At 51.3% G+C, this 25,153-nt stretch overlaps 1 protein-coding gene across 5 annotated transcripts in view; it reads left to right on the forward strand.

Moving 5' to 3' along the window:
• Nucleotides 1-3,697: 3,697 nt before the first annotated feature.
• Nucleotides 3,698-25,153, forward strand: part of PSTPIP1 (proline-serine-threonine phosphatase interacting protein 1) — a 44,557-nt gene continuing 23,101 nt past the window's right edge. For all 5 annotated transcript variants that reach the window (XM_027957160.2, XM_042235195.1, XM_042235196.1 and 2 more), the window contains exon 1: nucleotides 3,698-4,148. In XM_027957160.2, the coding sequence (XP_027812961.1) occupies nucleotides 4,113-4,148 (36 nt within the window). In that variant the 5' untranslated portion in view covers nucleotides 3,698-4,112. The remainder of the gene's footprint in view (nucleotides 4,149-25,153) is intronic.

Below are 25,153 nucleotides of genomic sequence, written 5' to 3' on the forward strand. Positions count from 1 at the left end.
CCTTCATGGAGGGACTCCCTCCTTAAATAGGAGCAAAGTCTGGCTCCAAGCGCAGCTGCCTGGACTTCAAGGTGAATGGTGTTTTGATGCAACTGTGATTATGATTTTCAAGACTGGATTCCCTTCCCCAGGGAAACTGGTGATGAAGGGAGGCCTGAGAGCAGTTCCTTTTCTTCTCAGAGGCACTCAGATGTCTCCCTCCTTCTCCTCTGTCTCTGTAATGTCCCACCAGTCCATGCCTTCCTCCTGGCCTGCCCACCTAGGGCTCAGTCCTCTCTCAGAGTTATTATAACACCCTCTTCTGGTCTCACTCTCTCCCAACCACTTCCCATCTGGAGAGATCTTTCTAGAACCCATAAGTGGGTCCTCCAGCGCAGAGACCAGTCTGTGTCCTCTCTGAGCCCCAGTCCCAGCAGGGCCTGCCAGGAATTGGTACCTAGCAGTGTCTGTGGACCTGGTGGACAGAGGGCTGTGGTGGCCACAGTGGCTGGCTCTCAACATCCCCATCACCCCAATCAAGACATCCCCTTCCTGAGGCCGGTGATGGCCATACCTGTGCATATGATTCTGTCTCATTCTGGCCAATGAGACGTGAAGGGAGGTCTCCTCGGAGCCTGGGCAGGGAGGACTTTGAAGAAAATGAGACAAAAGGAGAGGAATCACTTTTCTTCCTCTGTGGCTGTGTGTGCGGTCGTAGACCAGAGCCATTGGAGCTGGAGAAGGGAGACAGTTCAGTTCAGTTGCTCAGTCATGTCCAACTCTTTGAGGCACAGTAAGTTAAGGGAGACAGTAAATGAGAAGAATCACAGAGAAACTGAGCTGGGGCCCTAATGAATTTCACCCAGGCCATGCTGCCTCCAGACCCCTTGTATGGATGATAACACATGTTGTCCACATCAGACCCTCTGGTTTTATGTTCCTTGGGGCCAAAGCATCCTTAGGCGGTGCAACTAACAAAGGGAAATTGGACAATGATCATGCGCCAGGGCTGGACTCTCATCCAATAGAGCCATCAGCCCCAACAGCCTCCCTGGACTCACCTTTTCCAGCTCTGGATCAGAGTGAGAGGTTCTGGAGGCAGAATTGGAGAAAGGAAGGATGAAACTCACTGTTAAGAGAGGTTGTTGGTAACAGACACGAGGGGACATTAAGACATGGGCTTTGGCATCAGAAAACCTGAGTCGAAGCCCAACACTCTATTTACCAACTGTGAGGTATTGAATGAATCAGATAAACTCTTTCTTTTCTCTTTTTTTATTTTTTGGCCATACCCCGCTGATCTTAGTTTCCTGACCAGGGATCAAACCCATGCCTCCTGCATTGGAAGGGGCAGGCTTAACCACTGGACCACCAGGCAAGTTCCAAGTCACATAAATTCTTTAATCTTTGGTTTGCTTCTCTGTGAGGAGAGGATGATGATAAGGGAGGACTAAATGAGGTAGTCGGTGTAAAAGGCTTAATGATGCCCCCAGTACTAAGCAAGTGTAAACCAAAGCAGAGTTGGCTACTGGCCACCGAGGTGGCCAAGCCTCAGTGGGGAGTTGAGGAGGGAGGAGGAAGGCCTCTCTACAGCAGAGCCCTTTAGAGTCTCTTTAGAATCCTCCTATTACTTCCTTCCCTAATTGCTTCAGCCCGCAACCTGCATGGTCATCCATCTGGGGCTGCCCCAGGGCAGCTGGGACAGGAAGGTCTCAAGTGCGCAAGCTTTGTGGCAGGCCTTGAGGGAAGGGAGGATTTGTGCAGGGAAGGAAAATGAAGGAAGGCATGTCAGGAGGGAGTCTGGGGAGCAGAGAGAGGCAAAGACGTGGAGGTAGGAGTAGAGAGGGGACCTTTGCGGGGAAGGAAGAGGGCTATTTGGAGCAGAAATTTATGAGGGGTGATGGGAAGAGTCCCTGGAGAGGCAGGGGAGAGAGCCTGACTTGAAGTTTCCTGCTAATACGAGGGTGTGTGTGTGCTCAGTGGCTAAGTCGTGTCTAACTCTTTGTGACCCCAGGGACAGTAGCCCACCAGGCTCCTCTTCCCATTCGTTTTTTCAGACAAGGGTAATGGAGCAGGTTGCCATTTCCTCCTCCAGGGGAATAAGAGGGCAAGAGCCTGAGGGTTTCTTGTTTGTCTCCAGAACCAGAAGCATCACTCCATTTGATAGATGGAAAATCTGAGGCCAGGGAGGCTGAGTCGGAGCTATCAGAGGTGGTGATGCCATTGGGATGAGATTCAGCCTCAGCCTTTGGCCTTCGGCATTCAAGGTGATACGTCAGCTGTCTTCAGCTACAAGCAACAAAAAATCCAACTGGGGTGCTTTCAGTGCTGGAGATGTTTATTAACTAGATCGTAAGGATTCTGGGCTTCCCTTGTGGCTCAGCTGGTAAAGAATCCGCCTGCAATGTGGGATATCTGGGTTCAACCCCTGGGGTAGGAAGATCCCCTGCAGGAGAGCTTGGCAACCTACTCCAGTATTTTTGCCTGGAGAATCCCCATGGACAAAGGAGCCTGGCGGCTATGGTCCATGGCTGGGACACAACTGAGTGACTGACACACACACAAGGATTCTGGAGGTAGGGGGCTACCCTCATAGCCTCTGCTCTGCAGCTCTCCCCAACAAGTTCTCTCTTGGGTGGTTATTTCAGAGGTGTGGGTGTGCCCCAACTCTAACCCCAGGCTCACATAGCTGGTACTTGGGAGCTTAGGTCTCTCCTGCGGCAGCTCTCATCTGTCTGATCACCACAGTCAGTGGTAAGAGAGGCATTGCTGAGGGTGGTGATTTGTGGACGATCCTGATTCACCCCTTCTTGCCAACACATCCCGGGCTCCGGCCCCCCCTGCCGGCATCTTCTGCTGAGTAGGCAGGCGCTTCCTTCCCAGGTGTCTGGGGCTCCAGTCCAAGGCTCTTCCCAAGGTAATACCAGACACACCGAGAGAGCCCCAGCACCTGCCCTACAAAAAACAGAAACTCCAGTAATTCCCTAATCTTTCCCAAAGATTAGGGGTGGCTGACAGGGAAACCAAGGCTTGGAGAGCTGGAGGGTGGATTAAAGTCCTTCTGAAGGGTAGGGCCCAGACAGAACAAAAACAGGGGCCTCCGCCTGGATTTTTCAAACTCTCCCATTTATGCCTCTGTAATCCTGTCTCTCTCGGTCCAACAACATTCTTTCAGCCTGAAGACCCCATCTTCAGAGGGGACTTCCTGCCCCAGAGAGGGTCTAATCTGGAGACCTGGAGAAGAGGCAGGCTCCATGAGGCTGTTCTCTATTGGCCTAGCTACCTGCTCCCCCCACCTCCATGCTCTCACCTTCCTCCCACAGCCAGCCCACAGCTATGTCTGCCCCCAGACTGTGACTTCCTCGAGGGCAGGACGCGGACTGGGGCATCATGCACGCAGAGTTTGATAATGTTCTGGGTTGGGTGAGCCCCTCCCTTCCTGAAGTGGTTTGCTGGTGACGGGTGGAGAGTCTGGGCTCTCTGGACCTGGGCCGGGGTGGGGCTGGCGTGGTGGGTGACAGCACCTGGGTTCCTGCCCTCCTCCTTGCCCACAACTGCAGTGGGCCTCAGGCTCTCTGGGCTTGTGGCTCAGAGAACATTCCCCGCTAGAACATCAGAAGGGGGCAAGTGGAGGCGCGTAGCAGGGTGGCAGGTGGCAGGCGGGGCGGCTCCACTTCCTGTGGGGCGCCGGCCCTGGAGCCTGCCCCGGGGAGGTTGCACAAACCTTCCTGTGGAGGCCCCGGGGACCGCCTCTCCCGCTGGCCACTGCCTCTGCTGACCCGGGGCTGCCCTCCTTGCTCTCAGTCCTGCAGCCTGGACTGAGTCTTCCATCTCCGCAGGGCTGGCGAGGGGCCGGGCCGGACCGTGGGGCCCTTCCTCCCGTCACTGGGCACCAGCCCTTCCTCATTTTGCCGCTGATTCTAGCCCCAAACAAAACAGGTTGAGCCCTTTTCTTCCCTCTGGCAGTCTCTGGCTTACGGCTGCCTTCGGAGGCGCTGCAGAGGGCTCCGCCGGCCGGGGAGGGGGGCCCCGGGCCAGCCCTGCCGGGACTGGGACTGTGCGCCTGGCTCCTGGCCCTCGTTCAGCCCTGACCGTGGCAGGAGAGCAAGCTTTGCCGTGGCAGTTGCCTGAGGATGATGCCTCAGCTTCAGTTCAAAGATGCCTTTTGGGTGAGTGAAGATGCCTGTGGGTTTGAGCAACTGGAGTGTGCCTGGGGAGGCCAGCTCAGCTGACATTTCCTCAGGGCGGTGGGTTGGGGATGTGGCTCCCAGAGGGGGGGTTTTCTCATAAAAATGATGGCTGATTTTGATCCTTTATTGTCGTGGGGTGAGGGGTGTGACCTGGGCTGTTTCTGAGTTGGAAGTGGACAATGGGGGTCCTCGGTCTGGGGTACTGATTCCTCTGCAAACTTCAGCAAGCAAGGGATGGATATTCTCTGGGATCCCAGGGCAGATCTTTCCTCTGGGAGACCCCCTCTGCACAGCAGGAGCCTTTTAGGAGCATCTGATATATGGCTGGGAACTTGATGAGGACTTGTGAGGTAAAGGAGGAAGGGTCACAGGTCTGGGGACCAGATAAACTTGAATTTGGATTTTGGCTCTGCTATTTAGAGTCTGGACAAGTCATTTTACCTCTCTGAACTTCATTTCTGGCCACCCCCCCATCTATATGGTAGAGATAATTAACAAACGTGCTAACTGAATGGGAGAGCTAAACGAGGGGATCTAATGTAACAAAATCCCCTGCATCTCGCTGGAGCACCAAACGGGAATCTCTTGCCCTTACCCCACCCCTCTTCACCCCTCTTCCTTGCAGACCTTAGGGGTCCTTCAGGGAGGCAACAGGGCTGGGCAATTCCTTGCTCGCTTTCTTAAATTCAGCACATGTGTAAATCAAGTCTTTTCCTTGTGAAATTCCAGCGCCCAGCTGGCTTGTGGGGGTGAAATTGCTGGCCCCAGGCCACACAGCCTGCAAGCCCAATTTGGACCCCACCACCTTTTTTCCTGCTGTCTCTCAGCCTACCCCTCTGCTTCTCAAGCGCTGACTGTTCCCAGTGGCTCCCAGGGAAAAGCTGAGACCTCTCTGGTTAGAGCTGAGGAACGTGGCTGTCCTGAGGGCACCCCCTCCAGCCACGCAGAGGACACTGGCTCTTTGCTCAGTCGGCCTGAACTCAGCCGACAGTCTGGCCTCCCTGGGCCCTTTCCTGGGGCCTCCAGCCAGGAGGACGAGAGCTAACGAGCCAGGTCTTCCTTCCCTTCTGGGCCACGCTCTCCTTGGGGCCCATGGCCAGAGTCTGAGTGGCTTGCTTCCCGCCTGCTCTAACTGCACAGTAGGCAGAGGGCTGTCTCTCTGGGCCTCCATCTCCCCATTTCTACAGAGAGGGGCTGGGACCAGCCCAGAGAAGCCAAGGGAAGCAGACCTGCCTCGGCCCCTTCCAAGCACCAGTCTGGCAGCTGGGACCCATGTGAGGGGTGGGGGCTGCCGTCAGCAGGGGATGCGCAGACTGGACAGTGCATCACTATGTCATTGCTCTGACTTGGAGTGCAGAGCTGGGGAAAAGTTAGGGCTTCCCTGTGGCTCAGATGGCGATGAATCTGCCTGTAAGGCAGGAGACCTGGGTTTGATCCTTGGGTTGGGAAGATCCCCTGGAGAAGGAATTGCCAACCTACTCCAGTGTTCTTGCCTGGAGAATCCCATGGACATTGGAGCCTGGTGGGCTATAGCCCATAGGGTCACAAAAGAGTCAGACATAACTGGGAGACCCACACTTTCACTTGAACATCCAGGTGGTTAGCAGCCCATGGCGGGCCAAGCACACCCTGGCTGTATTTGAGTTCCAGGACGTCTGGTCCAGCCCAGAGCCTTTGGTTCCACCCTCCCGAGGACAGAGCTGGCCTGAGGAGCAGCCCCAAGGCAGGATCTGGGCAGGAAGGGGGTAGGTGGTACCGGAGGGAGCAGGGTGTGGTGGCAGCATTCTACCTGCGGCGGCTTCCTGTGCTGCGTCCCGCCACACTCTGTGCTCGCCCCACCTTTGAGTCGCTTGCAAGTTCTCCTCTCCTCTGCTGCTGGCTCCGGGGGCTTGGGGTAGAGGTGCCACTTCCCTAGGGAGGGCCAAAGCAGGGAGGGAAAGGCCAATGCCCCCGGGCTCTGAATCCTAACCTGTGTCCCAGACGCTCAGCCTGGCCCAGGCCGCAAGGACAACTAACCCCAGCACTAAAGACGTGTCAAGCACTGTCCTCAGGACTATGCATCTGTTGACTCATTTAAACCCAGGAAGTGGATGCTATTGTGGCACCTATTGTTCACAAGAAGAGGCCAAGGCACAGAGAGCCTCAGTCACTTGCCCAAAGTCACACAGCTGGGTGAAACCTGGACAGGTTGGCCCCAGTGTCTGCTCTCACTCAGGTGCTTCATTACCTCTTTAGCCATAGCGCCCATCACTGGATTTTTGGGTTACGTTGGTGAAGGAGGGAAAAACTCAGTCCTTCCTTACCTCCCAGAGAAATCAGATCAGATGGGCTCCACAGAAGTCTTCTGAACCCCAATTTATAGACAAAGCAGTAAAATGGAAAAGACACAGTGATCCAACTGCCGTGTGGGTGTTAGGGACAGGGCTCAGCCTGCCCTTCCCCCTGGCTTTCCCCCACCCCATGCCCAGGCAATGCCATTAACCACAGCTTGGGAACATGCTGCCTGCAAATGGCTGGTCTGTAGTGGAAGGAAGCCCCTGAGCTAGAAGGGTCGTGTCTAACACTGCGGCACTCCTGTTAACTGGCAGCCTCAACCATCCAAAACACAGGTGAGAGCCAGCCTTGTTCACAGCAGCACTTCATTGTGAGCAGGGAAAGTAAAATGGTTTCTGAGGTTCTAAGAGTTTGCATTAAAGCTTGCATACTTTACTCATTTGAGATGCCCTATAGCTTTTAGTTAGGGCCCATGAACTCTGATTTTACCCACAGTTTTAACAAGCTTAGTCATGTGATTTTGTTGACCTATAGATATAGCAAATGGTAGGTATCTACATGGAATCTGACTGATTAAATATTGGTGGGCCTGACCTGTTAGACCCGTTAGGGACAACAGAGGATGAGATGATTGGATGGCATCACTGACTTGATGGACATGAGTTTGAGTAAGCTCTGAGAGTTGGTGATGGACAGGGAAGCCTGGCGTGCTGCAGCCCATGGGATTGCAAGGAGTTGGACATGACTGAGCGACTGAACTGACACTGACCTGTTAGAGACAGTTTCATAGATAGCTGGTAGCCTGATAGTAAGAGAAGAGACAACAACTTATAAAAAGCAGACACAGTGGTTAGAAGTGGTAGAGTTGACCAGTCCTGTCCCTCAATAGGCCTGTATTTGCAATCTTGTCAGTGTGGCCATGCAGTATTTATTTATAGCCTACTTCTATCTGCAGCCTAACGTTCAGGCTTCTTTTGGAGTGAGGCTGGGGTGGGCTAGCCACAGGGGAGGGAAGGGATCATTTGATTTCTGTTAATACACAGTGATAAAGAAGATCAGTTTTGCAGGAAGTTTGTGACTGAGCCTCAGAACAGGGGGCTGTTGGAGAGAAAGCTGAGGATAAGAGTACCAGGTGTCCAAGCTGACAGGGCCTTAGAGCTCCTGGAATCTGACTCAGCACCAGGCCAGAGGGGCAGAGAATCCCAGAGAATGCGGGATTACCACTCCTCATCCCAGTATACACAGCTTTCCTTGCGGGGGCTCTGCTCCCAGCAGCAGCCAAAGTGTATTGCAAGAAACACCTGTCTGCATCCTCAGCATAGGGCTGGTGAGTGGGCTGTGTGTTTGGTCAACGTTAATAGACCAACACGTTACAACGTTACAACGTTACAACGTTAATAGTAAGGGCATCCACTGTCCTACTGCCTTCCTGAACCCATCTTCTCCTTCATTTTGCTTTAGTTACATTCAACAGATATTTGTTGAGAAGCTTTCCTACTAGGTAATCTAAGCTGGGCCCTGCGATCCTCATCCCCCATCCAAACAGCTGAATGAGACTGTCAGATTACCTTGCCCTAGAGGAAGTCAGGATTGACTTCTGGAGTCTAGAGTTCTTTGATAATGGACCAGGCACAGGAAGCACCCAGAGGACTGCTCTGAGCTGCACTTTCCCCTCCTGCCCTCTCATTGCCTCCCAGACCTATACATCCAACCACTTTTGCAAAGAAGTCACGGGATATTGTTTTAAGAAGGAAAATCTAGTTCTGGACCAGGTTTTATTAAGACCCACATCCTGTCTTTTTCGGGGTTGTTAAAAGGAAAAGTAATGGCCACATATACTCCTTCTCATGCCTTTGCTCTTCCCTCCCTACCGTCATGGCTTTGGGCGGAAACCATCAAAGGGGACCTAGAAACCGGGCCTGAACTTTTCCCTCTGACTTGAGGTTACATTTCTCCCATTTGAGGCTGAGCTCCTGCTTCATTTGGAAATGCTAAGTGAGGAGGTGCTGAGCTCCGCAGCAGAAGACAGAGGAGGTACCACTTCCTTCGGTGGGGAAATGACTCACCAAGGATGCATGGGCTAGGGGCAGGGGGAGAGGGCTGAGGCCGCATGTGTCTGATCAGCTACTGCGGCCTCTTCCCCTCTCCGGTTCTGAGACTCTGAGGTTCCCTGCTGACGAGGAGAGTGTGGGGGAACACTCCTCTTCTTGACATAATTTTATCTTGAACATGCATGGGCCGGTGTGTGATTTCCTTATCTTCAAAACACCATTGTTAGTGACTGTACAGTCCTCCAATTTGTGGATTTGGTGGACATGCTGGGAATCCCATCCTCAGCATAGGGCTGGTGAGTGGGCTGTGTGTTTGGTCAATGTTAATAGAATAAGTGGACAAGCAGTAAGGGCCTCCATGGTCCTACTGCCTTCCTGAACCCATCTTCTCCTTCATTTTGCTTTAGTTACATTCAACAGATATTTGTTGAGAAGCGTTCTCTACTAGGTAATGTAAGCTGGGCCCTGCGATCCTCATCCCCCATCCAAACAGCTGAATGAGACTGTCTCATTACCTTGCCCTAGAAAAAGTCAGGATCCTACAGAGGAGCCTACAGTCCATAGGGGTCACAAAGAGTCAGACATGACTAAGTGACTTAGCACACACGCACGTGATTTATTTATACAATCCCCTGTTGCTGGACATTTAGATTCAGTTCAGTTTAGTTGCTCAGTGGTGTCCGACTCTTTGCAACCCCATGGACTGCAGCTTGCCAGGCTTCCCTGTCCTTCACCAACTCCAGAAACTTGCTCAAACTCACGTCCATTCCTCTGTCGTTTCCTCCTCCTGCTTTCAATTTTTCCTAGCACCAGGGTCTTTTCCAGTGAGTCAGTTCTTTACATCAGGTGGCCAAATTATTGGAGCTTCAGCATCAGTCCTTCCAACGAATATTCAGGACTGATTTCCTTTACGATAGACTGGTTTGATCTCCTTGCAGTCCAAGGGATTCTCAAGAGTCTTCTCCAACACCACAGTTCAAGAGCATTAATTCTTTGGTGCTCAGCTTTCTTTATGGTCCAACTCTCACATCTGTACATGACTACTGGAAAAACTGTAGCTTTAACTATGCAGACCTTTGTCTGCAAAGTTATTTCTCTGCTTTTTAATATGCTGTCTTAAAAAAAAAAGCAGAGATTATTGCCAACTATTTAGCATTCTGGGTCGATCTTTGTGTATCAAGATTTTGCACTTGACGACCACTTCTTGCATAGCTTCCCACATGAGGAGACATTCCTGGGTGGGAAGGTACAGCCAGTTCTCTGGCATTTGGCACTAGCAGCCACTCTGGGACCCCTCAGAGTCCTCTGGCCGGGCAGGAAACTTTTCATCCAGGAAAGAGGGATCAGAGTGGCCTGGAAGGGGCTCTGCTGGGAATCAAAGCCCACTCAGGTTTCGTGGATGGACTTGCAGCAGGGCAGGGCCCTGTGGCCTTGAAGGCTGAGGAGGCCAGTGGCTGAGGAGGGGGTCCTCCTGAGCAGGAGGGGATGGTAGAGGCAGGAGATGGGAGAGAGGGGCCTCTGGCTGGCCTTCCTTTGCCTCCACCTACTGCCCTCCCTGTGCCTTTCTGGCCATGGCTGTTGAAAAGAATGAGAACGGACTCTCTCTGGGCTGGTCGCAGAGCTCCTTGAGGCATGGTGTTCTGTGTAAAAAGCACAGAACCAAGCGGTGTGTCTTGTGTGCAACCCATTGTGAAAAGTGGGGGGAAATAAGCGTTAGTGTTGGTATAGGCTTGTATTAGGGTTTCCCTGATGGCTCAGATGGTAAAGAATTCGCCTGTAACAGAGGAGACCTGGGTTTGATCCCTGAATCGGGAAGATCCCCTGGAGAAGGGAATGGCTACCCACTCCAGTATTCCTGCCTGGAGAATCCCATGGACAGAAGAGCCTAGTGGGCTACAGTCCAGGGGCTTGCAAAGAGTCAAACAAAACTGAAGTGACTTAGCACACTTGCATGGGCTTGTATTAACAACAGGAATCTCTGGAAAGATGCACAGAGAGCTAATTAAAGTGATGGCCTTTTGGGGGAAGTGAAAGAAGAAAGATTGATGGGTTTCAGGGCTGTGTGGCATTAAGTATTCTATGTACTTTTCTATAGTGTTTGGTTGTTGAACCATGTAAATATATTACCCAATGAAAATTAAATTACACAATTAAAAATGAAAAAGAAGATGTTTATTTCCTGTTCTGTGAAAATTCTTTTTTCTCTGAGTCCCAGATATGTCATTCTCAGAGGAGAGGCGGCTGTTCCTGGTTGTTGTTCAGCATCCCTTATGTACCAGGCCCTGTGACGCATGTGTCCCCAAATCCACCTTGCAGGGAAGGACTTGCCAATGTCCTCCCATGTCCAGAATGGAGACACGGGGAGGTCAAGGGCCAAGTTTATGGTCATACATTCAAGGCAGAGCAGGGACAACCGTTAGCTCTGTCGGACCCTATCACATTCTGCCCCTGAATCCAAGGAGACTGGTGAGTTCTTGGTTCAATTATAATTCCTAAAGGATGAAAGGGTGGCTCCCTATTCGGTAACATTGGTTTCCATGGTTTTGGAAGTAAGGTGATTTCTCTCGCCATAATTTTCTGCAAATGATCACAGATTACATATGCCATTAAAAGGAAAATGTTTAAAAAACAAAACTAAGCAATTCCTGTTTTCAAGCTGAGATCGTGTTTTTAGGTGGCATTTGTGGTTCAGTGGCGTGAACTCTTCCACATACTCTGTGCACACTTTGCGGTGTGTGTGCCCCCAGGGACCCAAGGACTTGGTTCCTCCACAACCACTCCATAGGATGCGGTCGACCGTCTGATGGCCCCAGGTGACTGCAGAGCTTCGTGGTTGCGTTCGCCCTGCTTTTGTGATGCCTGCAGGTATTCCCCTGTAGCGTTTCCTGGCTGCTGTGTCCTGGGTCAAGAACGTAACCCACACCTTTGATTTTATTCTTGGTGGAAAAGAAGATCTGCTTCTTAAGGTCCTCCTTGTTGTCCAGTTGCCAGGAACTCAGGGACTTCGGCTGGCTTCTCCTGGCACCTCCACACAGCCGAGATTGCTAGCCCCTGAGATGAAGAGGGAGGGCCTTGCTTGGGCTTGGAAAGGTGGGGGAGGACTTGGGAGGTGGTGGGAGGGCAAAGGTGGAAAGCTTGGCATGGGAAAAGGTGTGGAAGGGGGAGTGGTGCAGTGGGTTTGCAAGACGGTTTTCTGGCCCAGAGCACTGCGTACAGTGACTGTAGGAAGGGAGCACCCCGGCTGGGCTTTAAAAGGTCTTGACCAGCCTTGAGTGGAGGCAGAGAGCCTTTCTTCCTTTCTTCACCCTCTCCAGTGACGGATGTTTCTTCTCATGCAAAAAGAGGCTTGGAGGCTGTGGGCTGTGGTTAGGATGCCTGCCTGCCTCAGCTAGAGCCTGTCTGACGCTGCAAATGACACAATGGAGGGAACTAGTTGCGGAAATCGAAACTGCCTCACTTCTAGCAAGAGAGAGTGGTACCCGGTGCCCTGGGGGCTGCCCACGCTAGCTAGGGCGTCCCGCTGGGCTAGCTCTGGAAGGCCCCTCCCTCATGGGCTTAGTCACTCTCTGTACTCCAGGCTCAGACGGGGGACAGGCCTCTTTGAAGCTTCCCCCCTCACTTGCTGAGGGGGAACTTGGAGAATCCTTTCTCCTTTCTGAACTTCAGTTTCCTCATCTGTAGGATATTAGAGTGAGTCTCCACTGAGATAAAGGCTTTGAGGATGGAGACACTAAGCACAGTCCTCAGGGGACCACGTGCTGCTCAGCATTGGGAGCCAGTAGACCAGGAAGAGATCCCAAGGGATCCTGACTTATAATTGGATAGGCACCTACAGCGTGAGCCTCATACGTGGGTCTTCCTAATCTCAGGATGCCTCCCCAACTCTGTTCGCCATTGGATACTAAATTCCACCATTTGACAGTCATTCCTATGGCTTCAGGTGACAAGATGCAATAGCCCCATGAGGCTAGTATTCTTATCCCTTCTTTATAGAGAGAAAGTCATGGCTTATAGAGGGGATGTGGGCCTGGGGGTGCCACCCAGATGGACGTCGGGGCTGCTGGGCTAGGCTTGGCTGCTACCTTCCCCGGCCAGGTCAGAACACCCTTGACATTAGCAAGAGCGTGTGGTGGTTGGCTGAGACCCGGCAGCCTGAGCAATGGATAACAGGAGCAGGCCAGTAAGTGACAGGCCCTTCCTCTGATGTCGACAGGCCACCCGCTATTGGGCAACAGGAAGTATCTGCTGCTGTTCCAGAGACTAGCAGCCAGGGTGGGGATGGAGCAGCCAGATGGGATCAGGGTTCTCAGCTGCGGAAATAGAAAAGCAGAAGCTGAGCCATACTCAGAGAAAAAGAAGGGGAGATGGGCTGAGTCAGGAGGGTGCTTGACCTATTCAGGGGACAAGGAGGCCTACGCTGCTGGGGCAGAGTGATGGAGGTGAAAAGTGGTTGGAGATAAGATCAGAAATGTAACAGGGTTCACAACTCCAAAGCCCAGTCGCAGCTCCAGGTCAATTACATACAAATTTCAGAGTGGAGGAGCAGTAGCTTTCAAAGTTCTCCATTGGTGTTGAGAACTGTGGTTTTTCTGCTGCATGGCCATTGCTGACAGTGAGCATATATCTGGCTTTTACCATTTATGCGACCTCATTGGACTCACTTGTGAATTAGTAGAGGATAGAGGGGATTTTTTTTTAACCTTATACAATTACTTTTTTGTGGCCAATGTCAATATACATAACAGAAAATTTACCATTTTAATCATTTTTAAGTGTGCAATTAAGTGGCATCTGTACTCTCATAATGTTCTACCAACCATCACTACTAATTCCAAAACTTTTTCATCATTTCAAACAGAAATTCTATACCCCTTAAATAATAACTCCTTATCTTGCTCCTCTCATCTCCTACTCTGCTTTTTGTCTCTATGAACTTGCCATACTAGGGACCATGTATAAGTAGAATCAGGCGGTATTTGTCCTGTTTCATTTAGCATAGCGTCTTTAAGGTTCATCCATGTTTTAGCATGTATCAGAACTTCATTCCTTTTAATGGCTGAAAAATATTCCATGCTATGTGTATACCTCATTTTGTTTATCCATTCACCTGTTATTGGGCACTTGGGTTTTTATCTCATTTTTTATATTATGAAAAATGTCAAAAAAAAAAAGAAAAATGTCACTATGAACATGGATGTACTAATCACTTCATGGCAAATAGATGGGGAAACAGTGGCTGACTTTATTTTTCTGGGCTCCAAAATCACTGCAGATGGTGATTGCAGCCATGAAATTAAAAGACGCTTACTCCTTGGAAGGAAAGTTATGACCAACCTAGACAGCATATTAAAAAGCAGAGACATTACTTTGTCAACAAAGGTCCATCTAGTCAAGGCTATGGTTTTTCCAGTGGTCATGTATGGATGTGAGAGTTGGACTATAAAAGCTGAGCACCGAAGAATTGATGCTTTTGAACTGTGGTACTGGAGACGACTCTTGAGAGTCCCTTGGACTGCAAGGAGATCCAACCAGTCCATCCTAAAGGAGATCAGTCCTGGGTGTTCACTGGAAGGATGTTGAAGCTGAAACTCCAATACTTTGGCCACCTGATGCGAAGAACTGACTCATTTGAAAAGACCCTGATGCTGGGAAAGATTGAGGGCAGGAGGAGAAGGAGATGACAGAGGATAAGATGGTTGGATGGCATCACTGACTCAATGGACATGGGTTTGAATGGACTCTGGGAGTTGGTGATGGACAGGGAGGCCTGGGGTGCTGCGATCCATGGGGTCACAGAGTCGGACACAACTGAGCGACTGAACTGAATACTGGTTTGAATTCCTGCTTTCAGTTCTTTTGGGTATAATACTAGGAATGGAGTTGCTGGATCATAAGCAATCCTATGTTTAACATGCTGAGTAACTGCTAAGCTATCAATATTTTCCCCAGAAGCTGCTCCATTTACATTCCATCAACAATGCACGAGGGTTCCAATTTCTCCACATCTTCACCAGAGCTTGTTATTTCCTGTGTCTTTTCCCCAATCATAGACATCCTAGTAGGCATGAAGTGGAATTTCATTTTTTGTTTTTTAACTTTGGCTCTTTTTATTTATTTATTTGTCTATCTATGCAACATGTGTGATCTTAGTTCCCTGACCAGGGATCAAACCTGGGCCTGTTGCAGTGGAAGTGTAGACCCTTAACCACAGGTCAGGTGGGAAAGTCCCTCACTGGTGTTTTGATTCATATTTCCCAGTGACTAGTGATGTTGAGCATATTTTTACACTTTCATTGACAATTTATCTTCCTTAGAGAAATGTCTATTCAAGTCCTTTGTCTGCTTTTGAATTGGGTTATCTTTTTGTTGTTCAGTTTTAAAGTTCTTTATATAGCCTGGATAGTAATTATTTTAAGTATGACTTGCAAATATTTTCTCCCAATTTGTGGATTGTCTTTTCACTCTCTTGATGCTGGCTTTTAATGAATATTTTTTGGTTTTGATAAAGTCTAACTAACTTGTTTTTTTCTTTTATTGACTGTTCTTTTGGTATCATATGCAAGAAATCATTGTTAAATTCAATGTCTTGAAACTTTCCCCCTATTTTCTGTTCAGAGTTTTACAGTTTTAGCTCTTACATTTAGGTCATTTATCCATTTTGAGTTAGTTTTTGTATATGGTATTAAGTAAGAGTCCAACTTCATGCCTTTGAATGTGAATATCCATTTCCCCATCACCTTTGGTTGAAAAGATGGTCTTTTCCACGTTGAATGGTCTTATCCTTGTTGAAACTCAGTTGACAATATATGTGAGTGCTTATCTCTAGCTTTCTATTTCATTCCATTGGTCTATAAGTCTGTCCTTATGACAAAACTACACTATTTTAATTGCGATAGCTTTGTAGTGAGTTTTGAAATTAGAAAGTGTGAGTCTTCCAACTTTGTTATTTTTTTCAATGTTGTTGGCTATTAAGGTCCTGTGTTGAGGTGTTTTTTTTTTCATTTTTAATAAAAAAAATAAAGTACAGTTGATTTACAATATTGCATTAGTTTTAAATATACAAAAAAGTGGTTCAGTTATACATATTTTATATATGTATTTATATATATTCTTTTCAGATTCTTTTCCCTTATAGATTATATAACATATTGAGTGTCTTTCCCTGTAATATACAGTAGCCCCTTGTTGGTTATCTATTTTAAATATAGTAGTATCCCTGGTGGGTCAGATGGTAAAGAATCTACCTGCAAAGTGGGAGACCCAGGTTCGATCCCTAGGTCTGGAAGATCCCCTGGAGGAGGGCATGCCAACCAACCCCAGTATTCTGCCTAGAGAATCCCATGGACAGAGGAGCCTGGCGGGCTACGGTCCATGGGGTCGTGAAGAGTTGGATATGACTGACCCACCAACAGTTTCTCTTTTGCGGCTTCCCTGGTGGCTCAGCTGGTAAAAGATCTGCCTGCAATGCAGGAGACCCTGGTTCGATTCCTGGGTCGGAAAGATTCCCTGGAGAAGGGATAGGCTGCCTACTCCAGTAGTCTAGTATAAATCTGCGTCTCTATTCCTGCCCTGCAAATAGGTTCATCAGTATCACCGGGGCTTCCCAGGTGGCCTGGGAAAGCCTCGTGGTAAAGAGCCCCCTCTGCCAATGCAGGAGACACAGAGACGCAGGTTTGATCCCTGGGTCAGGAAGATCCCCTGAAGGAGGGCATGGCAACCCACTCCAATATTCTTGCCCGAAGAATCCCATGGACAGAGGAGCCTGGGGGGCTATGGTCCATGGGGTCGCAAAGAGTCAGACATGACTGAGTGACTTAGCAGAGCACACAGGTATCTGCTAATCCCAAACTCCTGACGTATCCCTCCCTCCTTTCCCCTTAGGTGACCATCGTCTGTTTTCTGCCTGTGGATCTAGTTCTGTTCTATGAATAAGTTCTTTTTTTTTTAGATGCCACATTTCAGTGACGTCATATGATATTTCTCTTTCTCTGTCTGGCTTGCTTCACTTAGTACGGTCATCTCTGGGTCCATCCATGTTGCCGCAAAAGGCATGATTTCATTTTTATGGCTGAATAGTGTTTCACTGAATAGATGCACCACGTCTTCTTCATCCATTCATCTGCTGATGAACATTTAGGTTGCTTCCATGTCTTGGCTATTGTGAACAGTATTGGAATGAACAATGGGATGAAAGTATGTTTTTGAATGATGCTTTTCTCTGCATATATACCCAAGAATGGGATTGCAGGATCATAAGCTAGCTCTATTTTTAGTTTGTTAAGGACCCTCCATACTCTTCTCCATAGTAGCTGTACCAGTTTACATTCCCACCAACAGTGCTGGAGGGTTCCTTTTTCTCTACACTCAAAGTGTTTTTCTGGATGAGGAAACAGGTTTGAACATTTCTGAGGTGGTGCCAGTGATAAAGAATCTGCCTGCCATTGCAAGAGACACAAGACTCGAGTTCAATCCCTGGGTCAGGAAGATCCCTTGGAGGAGAGCACGGCAACCCAATCTAGTATGCTTGCCTGAAGAATCCCCATGGAAAGAAGAGCCCTGGCAGGCTCCGGTCCATGGGGTGGCAAAGAGTTGGACACGACTGAAGTGACTTAGCACGCACACATGAGGTTGCCACCAGCCTATGACAATGCCCCTCTAACTCTCCCAAGCCTGGATATACATGGAGAGACACCATCCCAAGAGAGAATCCCCTTGGGATGGTGGGTTCCTCCTTAGAGTTGCCCTACCTCTGGCCCCTGGGAAGGCCCATGACTTCTGAGCTTCCTTGAGTCCCCACCAGCTTTCATGCTTCAGGCACAATTGTCCCATAGGCTGCGGTCACCTACTTCTTCAGTGGACTATGAGAAGGCCTTGAGGGAACTGATGTCCACCTTGGTCCTTGTCTGCTTAGACCTGAGAGGCCTTTGAAAATCAGGATTTCTGATCCTCAGCTTCCCAACTGTCAGCCACTGAAGCAAAAGAAGTCCCCTTCTTTGTCACCTCTTGAATGTTTCTCCTTCATTTGGACCAGCTCTGAGACCACTCTCCCAGACCTGGGGATCCCAGACTGCAGGTGGTAGGAAGGTCCAGAAGGTCATCTGGGGTCAGTCCACACAAACAGGGTGAGGTGGTAGCCAGGGGACCAACAGAGCCGTCTGGATTGGTGTCCACGGAGCTGTCGTGAGGACTGAAACTGTGGGGCATGAGGGTCCGCACTCTGGACGGCAGCACAATAGTAGGTGCTGAGCCGGGGTCTGCAGTTGTTCCCACTCTGACCCAGATGAGGATGGAAATTGATGCTGGAACCAAAGGAACAGTGTGGCTGATTCCACAGTCAGGGGAAGACCAGCAGCTAAAACTAGGCCTCAGGGCAGGGCAGGAGCTGCCGTGAGGTTGCTGGAATTTTATTTTAGTATGCAGATCACCCCTAAGCTTAGAAGGGCTGCAGGTTCAGTGAGGGGAGGAGTTTGCACTCCAGGATCCAGCGGTTTTGGTTTGAGTCCCACCAACACGTTTGGTGCAGTGCAGGAGACACAGGAGGCAGAAGTTCGATCCCTCGGTCAGGAAGACCCCTTGGAGGAGGAAATGGCAACCCGCTCTGGTATTCTTGCCTGGAGAATCTCATGGACAGAGAAGCCTGGTGGGCTCTAGTCCATGGGGTCGCAAAGAGTCAAACATGACTGAACAACTAAACAGACATCAATAACGTGTGGGTGCAAGTGAATGCTGAGAGGGAGAGTTAAGCAGTGATGGTCCCTGAGAGAACAGGCTTGCCCCAGAGCCCCAGGACCCCAGAGGTGGCATCTTGCTCCACTTAAAGATGTGCTTTCCCTCGGTGCTGCTCTGTGCCTGATACACGCTGGCTGTGTGGGCCAGGGTAAAGCAATTCCCAGTTTCTAGCGCAGAACCCAAAGATGGTGGAGGGCGCCATCCTTGTCTCTCGCACTGCCTTTAGCACCGAGCGCCCTGCTTGGACTCCATTGCGCTTGTGGTTGAGCCCTCCACGCTCTCAGTTTCTAGCTCCTTGTCTGTATTAAACCTGTCACTGTGGTTAAAAGCCAGAGATGTGCTCAAATGAATGTTAATGGCCTAATAAAGGCAAGAGCCCCACATGCAGACCCCTAGCAGGTACAGGAGACCCAGAAAGCCCCTGGGTAACCAGAGCCCAAGGGTCAGCTCTGAGGTCCGGAACCTGCCAAGGGCAGCAGAGGAGGCTGAGGGGCCTTCTGCAGTGGCTGCCGGGGGTCTTTTCCTGCCTTTGGGGAGAGGTGTGAGGAGTGGGCCCATCTCTGTCTTGAGTAAGTCTCGAGCCCAGAAAAATCTGCCAGTTCTCACCCTGCAGCCGTTTATACCGCCAAGCAAGACACCCCGCCTTGGCCCCAGGAGCGTCCGAGTCCAAGTGTTCATTCCGCTTTACGGATGAAAACCCTGAGGCTGAGACTGGAAGCAACCAATCGAGATAAGCGTCACAGCTAGGATCCAAACCCACCTCTCCTTTTTTATTTCCTTTCTTGGTTTACTTTCACTTAACATGTACCGATCACCACGGCCACCCTTTTCCAGGAGCTCATTAAGTCTCAGGATGACCTCTGTTGGGCTCCTACGCATATTATTCCATTTAGTCCTCAGGGCCCCTAGGGGGAGGGCAGTGTTTCACAGCCCTTTTATAGAGGAGGGGCTCTGTGCACGGGAGGTTACGTAACTTGCCCAAGTTCACACTGTCTGTATGCATGGGCTTGGCCAGGACCAGAATCCGGTGCCTGGACTCTTTCCACACACCCTGCCTGAACTTCTTCTTGATAAGGGGGTGTACCCATGGGCCATCCCCTGGCAGGTATAGGTGGTGTGCAAGGGGTGATGCTTGGGGAAAGGGACAAGTAGAAACAGAGCCTTGGCTATCGGTGCTAGCCCCCAGTTCCTGGCTGGTCACTCACAAGCTGGAACCCGTGCAGCAAGGAGCCGTGGGGCTGGCTCTACAAAGGGTGTGGTCACCGCCTGTCCTTGTTTATGGGTCAGAGTCTCCTCTGGGGCTTAGTGTCTGGGGTGGCTCAGTAACCTCCATCCACCTTCCCCACCTGCCCTCAGCCCTGGCCTGACATCTGCCTCCTGCCCACCTACAGAGGAGCCGTGTGACCGGGGCCAGCCACTCACCTTCCGTGCGTATGTGTGTCTGTCGCTTCAGTCGTGTCTGACTCTCTGCGACCCCATAGATCTTAGCCCGCCAGGCTCCTCTGCCCATGGGGATTCTCCAGGCAAGAATGCAGGAGTGGGTTGCCATGCCCTCCTCCAGGGGATCTTCCCAACCCAGGGATTGAACCCACGGCTCCTGCATTGTAGGTGGCTGCTGAGCCTCAGTCTCACCTGTGACATGGGGCCATCAGGGTACCGTCCTGACACTGCAGGCTTCTCTGAGAATTAGAGGCACAGAGGGCACGGGCTTCTACCGGTCCACACACCACCTACCCTGCTCCCTTCTCCTGACCTGGGAACCTGGCCCTGGTTCCCGTTACCTCCTGGGAGGGTCCCACCGCTGGCTCTGCCTGACTCTCCTGGAGCTGCTCTCAGGCCACCTCTTCAGACACTGGCCCTGGCCCTTCAGGCCCATGGCGCTCACAGCTCTGAGCATCAGGCTTCCAGTCTCCTGAACCTGAGGGGCTCAATGCCACCTCCAGGCCTCTGCCCAGACTTGTGTTCCCTCTCTGCCCTGTCCCTTATGCTAACTTCTGCCCATTTTGGTTTCTTAACGCAGGAGGAAGACGTGGGGGATTGAGCTGGGCCTTTAAGAATGGAGGGGAAGTGAGCAGTGCTTCACAGGATGGGGGAGGGGAGCGCAGTAGAGGAGGCTTTTCCTTCCTGATGTTGGAGGAGGCCTACTTGAAAGAACAAAGTCACAAAGTCGGAAGCCAGCACGCCTACACACTTGGTGTTAAAGTTGGGACAAGTTATATAACATCTCATCCTCAAATCCTCACGGGGTCTGTATTACTGAGATGAGGCCCCAGGTTGGCACAGTAGGTCCCTTTCTGGTACCTGTGCTATTCCCTGGCCTCCAAACTCTGCAATGTGGGATTCCTAAGAGCCCCTGAATATTCACAGGGCTCTAACAGCGCCCTTCTCCCCCTCACCCAAGGCTGCAGGAAACAATCAACCCCAGGTCTCCAGGTTCCCCAAAGCTTGTGGCCCAGCTGGGTCCCAGGTCAAGGGCCTGGACATCTCAGGGACCATGCAATGCAGCTGCTTGGGTGAAGAGGCCTCAGCCCAGGGCTCAGTGGGGATCTAGAGCCCTCTGGAAACTCATTTCTAATCCCAAGCCCCAGATTAGCTCATTTAACCACGTTCAATGTGCTTTTGTTCCTTAAGAGTCTATCTGCTTTCTCGGCTCTCTCCCTTTGACGCCTATCCTGAGCCATCTTGGAAAAGCCATAAATCACCCCACACCGCCTGCTTATGGATGGACCCCTCCAATCTTTAGGTCAGGGGACACCTAGACTCAGAACACCCAGTTGGACACATCATCTGAGGCTTGAATCCTCTGTGCAGAATCCCTAACCTGCTTACCAGATCCTAGCTACGGGGCACATTCAACTCAGCAAAGCAACTTACCTGTGTTCCATATTCGGGGCCACACGGACTCTTGGAAAGTCCTTTGTACCGATCTGGAGTTGGCCTCCCTGTCTACTCCCCTGTGAGTCCTGGCTGAGCCTCTGGGGACACCAAACACAGATGCTCCCTCTTTCACTGAAGGCCCCACAAAGGCCTATAAATGATCACATTCCTTATTGGCTCCTCAAGGGCTGAGGCCTGGCCTTCTCTGTACTCAACCCTCCTCCTGGGATTCTCTGGGTAAACATCCAGCTTGCTCACTGAAGTCTCTGGTTCATCCATCTATCCACCCATTCATCCATCCATCCACCCATTCATCCAAGCCATACCTGAGTATCTGTTCTTTGCCTTCTTTCAGTTTAGTAATAAATAATGGTGGAGACGAGATCTACTGTGGGGTACTAGCCGTGGGGCAGTGGAAAGATCCTGGCTGCTATTCATTGACTTATCTTCTCTGAGACTCAGTTTCTTTATCTGTACAATGGGGATAGTAACATGTTGTACAAAGTAGTGGGGAAGGGTCTGTCTGGCTTATTTAAGGTGCTGGGTAACTAGTCATTGAATTGCAAACAAATGGTCTGGTCTTCTACCTGGGGCGGCTCAGGAGCCAGCTGTCATAAAGGCACGTCCACTTGAGGGCCTCCCTATGTCCGCAGCCTTTATCCAGTGTATTTGCGGAGCATTGCTGTACAGACGTGGGCACTGGGACCCAGGAGGCAAACCGCCCCTCGTTCTGCCTTCTCCAGAGTTCAGTACTCACTTCCTCAGGTGTTCTGACAGTCCCGTTGGTTTTGCTTCTCAGCCCACAGCAGACAAGCAAGAGTGGACGGGTGGCTAGTAAACTAGCCACAGTAGGCGCCTTGGCCACAGAAGTCCCTTCTGTTAAACTGCGGTGAAATTAGAGGGCGAAGTCGCCCGAGCAGCCTATAACCGTATTCAAAATCGCTGTCCTTGGCTTCCGGGGCTTCCTGAGATAAAAGGACTGAGTCCAGTCTCCTCTGTCTCTTCTTCTACCAGTAAAAGGTGATTTTTAAAAGAGATTAAATATATAAAGAGCCTAGCAACCCAAGAGCAAGTCAGTTATTAGAAAGGTTTCTGACGGTCTCTGAACTTGGCAAGGCGCAAGCGAGAAACTTGAATTTTCTCCTTCCGCCTTCCAAAGCGGTAGAGGTAGCTCTCCCTTCCTTACCCCTGGGCGTGTGTTAGAGCGTGTCCAGTCCTTTTCAGGTCTAACTCCCTCCAGTTCAACCTCGTATCAAGATCTCACTTTGCTGCTCACTTGAAAGCTCCCCAGTCTCCCTCCACTTTGCCAGTGATTGGAAGCCTATGACGCGCACAGGGCACGGGGTAGGTCTCTTCACGCCCACTACTTACTGCTTCCGGCGTCTCTACAGACGGCGTGGGTGAGGGGTCGGAAGGCCTAAAGGGAGGAAGGGTCTTACTCCCCTGGTGCAGTTGCAGCTGGTGCAGCAGGGGACCGATGCCCACAGGTCAGCTCTTCCTCTCCTGGCTACTTCTGCAGGTCCTTTGGGGACCTTGACCCCTGGCTATCCCACTCTCTTCCCTGCAGCTGTCCGCGTCTGATCCCTCCCAGCTGCACCTCATCATCTGCTCCATGCAGCTTTTTCCGGGGGCTCCTCCTTTGCTGCCAGGCATTTCTCACCAGCCGAGACTTACAGGCAGCTCTTCCCAGCCACCTTCCCAGCCTCCACTTGGTTCCCAGGAGACATATGGGTGTCAGCCCCCAGCTGCTCCCTTCCAGGCCTCACACGCCCTTGGACTCCCCTGGGGCAGCTCCAGCCCACCCCTGACTTCAGACATCTCCAGGTAAGATGCAGTTATGGTTGCCATGGTTTCCAAAAGCCAACAGACACACAGCAGACTCCAGGCTGAAAGGACAGTTGAAGGTCACCTCCTCTCCCCAAACCCATAACACAGTCAGGCGGCCCCAGAAAGGACAAGGGCTTCACCAAGACTACCCAGCTTCTTCCTGACAGATCAGACTTGTGACCAAATCCCAGGCCTCTCCCTCTAAGGTGAGAGGCTTAGCTGTCCTCTGAGATACTTTATATTCTGAAATTTCACGTAAGGGAACATTTGAAAAAGCTTCTGCAGCCTTTTAAATGGACCCTCTGGTGGGGGAGGGTGTATAACTCAGTAGGATGATAACTCGGTGTTTTCCAGCCTTGAGCAGCTGGGTTCTGTCTGGTGAGAGCCAGCCAGAAGGGGCTGGTGAGAGCCGGGTGGGGCCAGGGCAAGGCATGGGGAGCTACTGTTGCTGAACAGATACTGAGTTCAGGGCTTTGCAGAGAGGTTGAAGGGATGAGCTAAGATCTGGCCTGGGAGAGCTCAAAACCTGGCTGTTTCCCACCAACTTCTGAGCAGGTAGCTCACCTCTCTGGGTTCCATTTCTGTCATCTGTAAAATGGGGTAATAATCCTCAGCCCCGTTGCCAGCTCAGGGCAACCTCTGACCTTGTGTTTCCTCGTCTCATCTGTGTACATTGTTTCACTGGTTCTTAGATCAACTGTAGATGGAGGGAACCATTAGGCCTCTTGTTACAGGGAGGGAAGTAGAAGCTAAGAGTGCCCAGGACCACAGGGTGGGGTGTGAACCCATAAATGGTCAGCTAAACTCTGTCCAGTATCTTGGGCCAGGCCTGGGCCCCCTCCCTAAACTTGGCAGCCAGCCTGCCCCCAGGGGGCTGTGCCCACATGGGGTGGGCTGTCTGGGGCCAGGAGAGGCTGTCCTCCCCAGGCACTTTCTCGATGAGGAAACCTGGGCCTGAGAAGGGAAGTGGCTTGCTTGGGGCACTTGTCTCTGTGGCCCAGCCAATGCAGCCACCAAGAATGGCATGGGTGTGACAAGGAGGAAGTGGCAGCGGGTACAAAGGCTCCTTCTGTACTTGCGCAGTGGGGGCATGGCAGGGCTGGGGCCGGCTTGCCAGCCTGGAGTGTGGCTCACATCCAGGGCCATCCAGCCAAGCGAGCAGGTGGGCCATCCCTGAGCAGAGACCAGAGCCTCCTTCAGGTAGAGGCAGGAGTGCGCTTCTTCCGGCCGGAGCAGTCTGGAGCACCTCCTCCTGTAGCCCTGATCTTCTTCCAGCCGCAGCAGCCTGGAGCACCTTCTCCTGTAGCCCTGATCTGACTAGTGTGAGGCAAGGGAGGCCAAGAATGGCCACAGGGGGGATGGCAAGGCCTGGGGTCCCGCATCCGGCTTGGGGGAGGCCTCCCCAGGAGGGGGCTGCATCTGCCTGCCACCTGGCACCCCACCCTGGGGTGGATCACCCTAGGTGCCACATGGCGAGGGTGGGGCCTCTGGCTGTTTGCTGGCTCTCCGCTCACATCTGCAGAGCTAGCCCGCCCTCCTCCAGGGCAGCGTTCCTCTGACCCAGCCTGGGCACGGAGCTGGCCTCTAAGAATCCATGGTAACTGGATGACAGCCAGAAACACGGCTTTGGTTTGAGGCAGAGGAAGTCTGAGTAATCATCTTCAAAAGTGGAGTTTTTTCATGTTTTAAAGTGTAACAGAGTTGCTGGACTATTAATGTCTGAACCGGACTGAATGTCTGATGTAGGTTTGGGGACAAACTGCACGTGTGCTCAGGCACTTCAGTCGTGTCCAGCTCTTTGAGACCCCATGGACTGTCAGCCCGCCAGGCTCCTTTGTCCGTGGGATTCTCCAGGCAAGAACACTGGCGGGGGTAGCCACGCCCTCCTCCAGGGAATCTTCCTGACCCAGCGATTGAACCTGCGTCTCTCATGTCTCCTTCACTGGCAGGTGGCTTCTTTACCACTAGTGTCTCGTGGGAAGCCTGGGGACAAGCTGACCTGCATTCATACCCTAGATTCTGATCTTCACCAGCTGAGGGAACTTAGGCAATCACTTACCCTCTTCTCCTCCTCATCGCCGTCCTTAACTCCCTGGGTGTGTGGTGTTTTTCAATAAGCAGACAGCTGTGCTATTCTTGGTATTGTGTGTGGCTGGTGGACTCAATAAACGGCTATTTCACCGAGGGCAAGGCCAGAGGCAGGTCTCAGGTGACAGAGGCTGCAGG

This window comes from Ovis aries, chromosome 18 (assembly GCF_016772045.2).
Source record: "Ovis aries strain OAR_USU_Benz2616 breed Rambouillet chromosome 18, ARS-UI_Ramb_v3.0, whole genome shotgun sequence".
Lineage (NCBI taxonomy): Eukaryota > Metazoa > Chordata > Mammalia > Artiodactyla > Bovidae > Ovis > Ovis aries.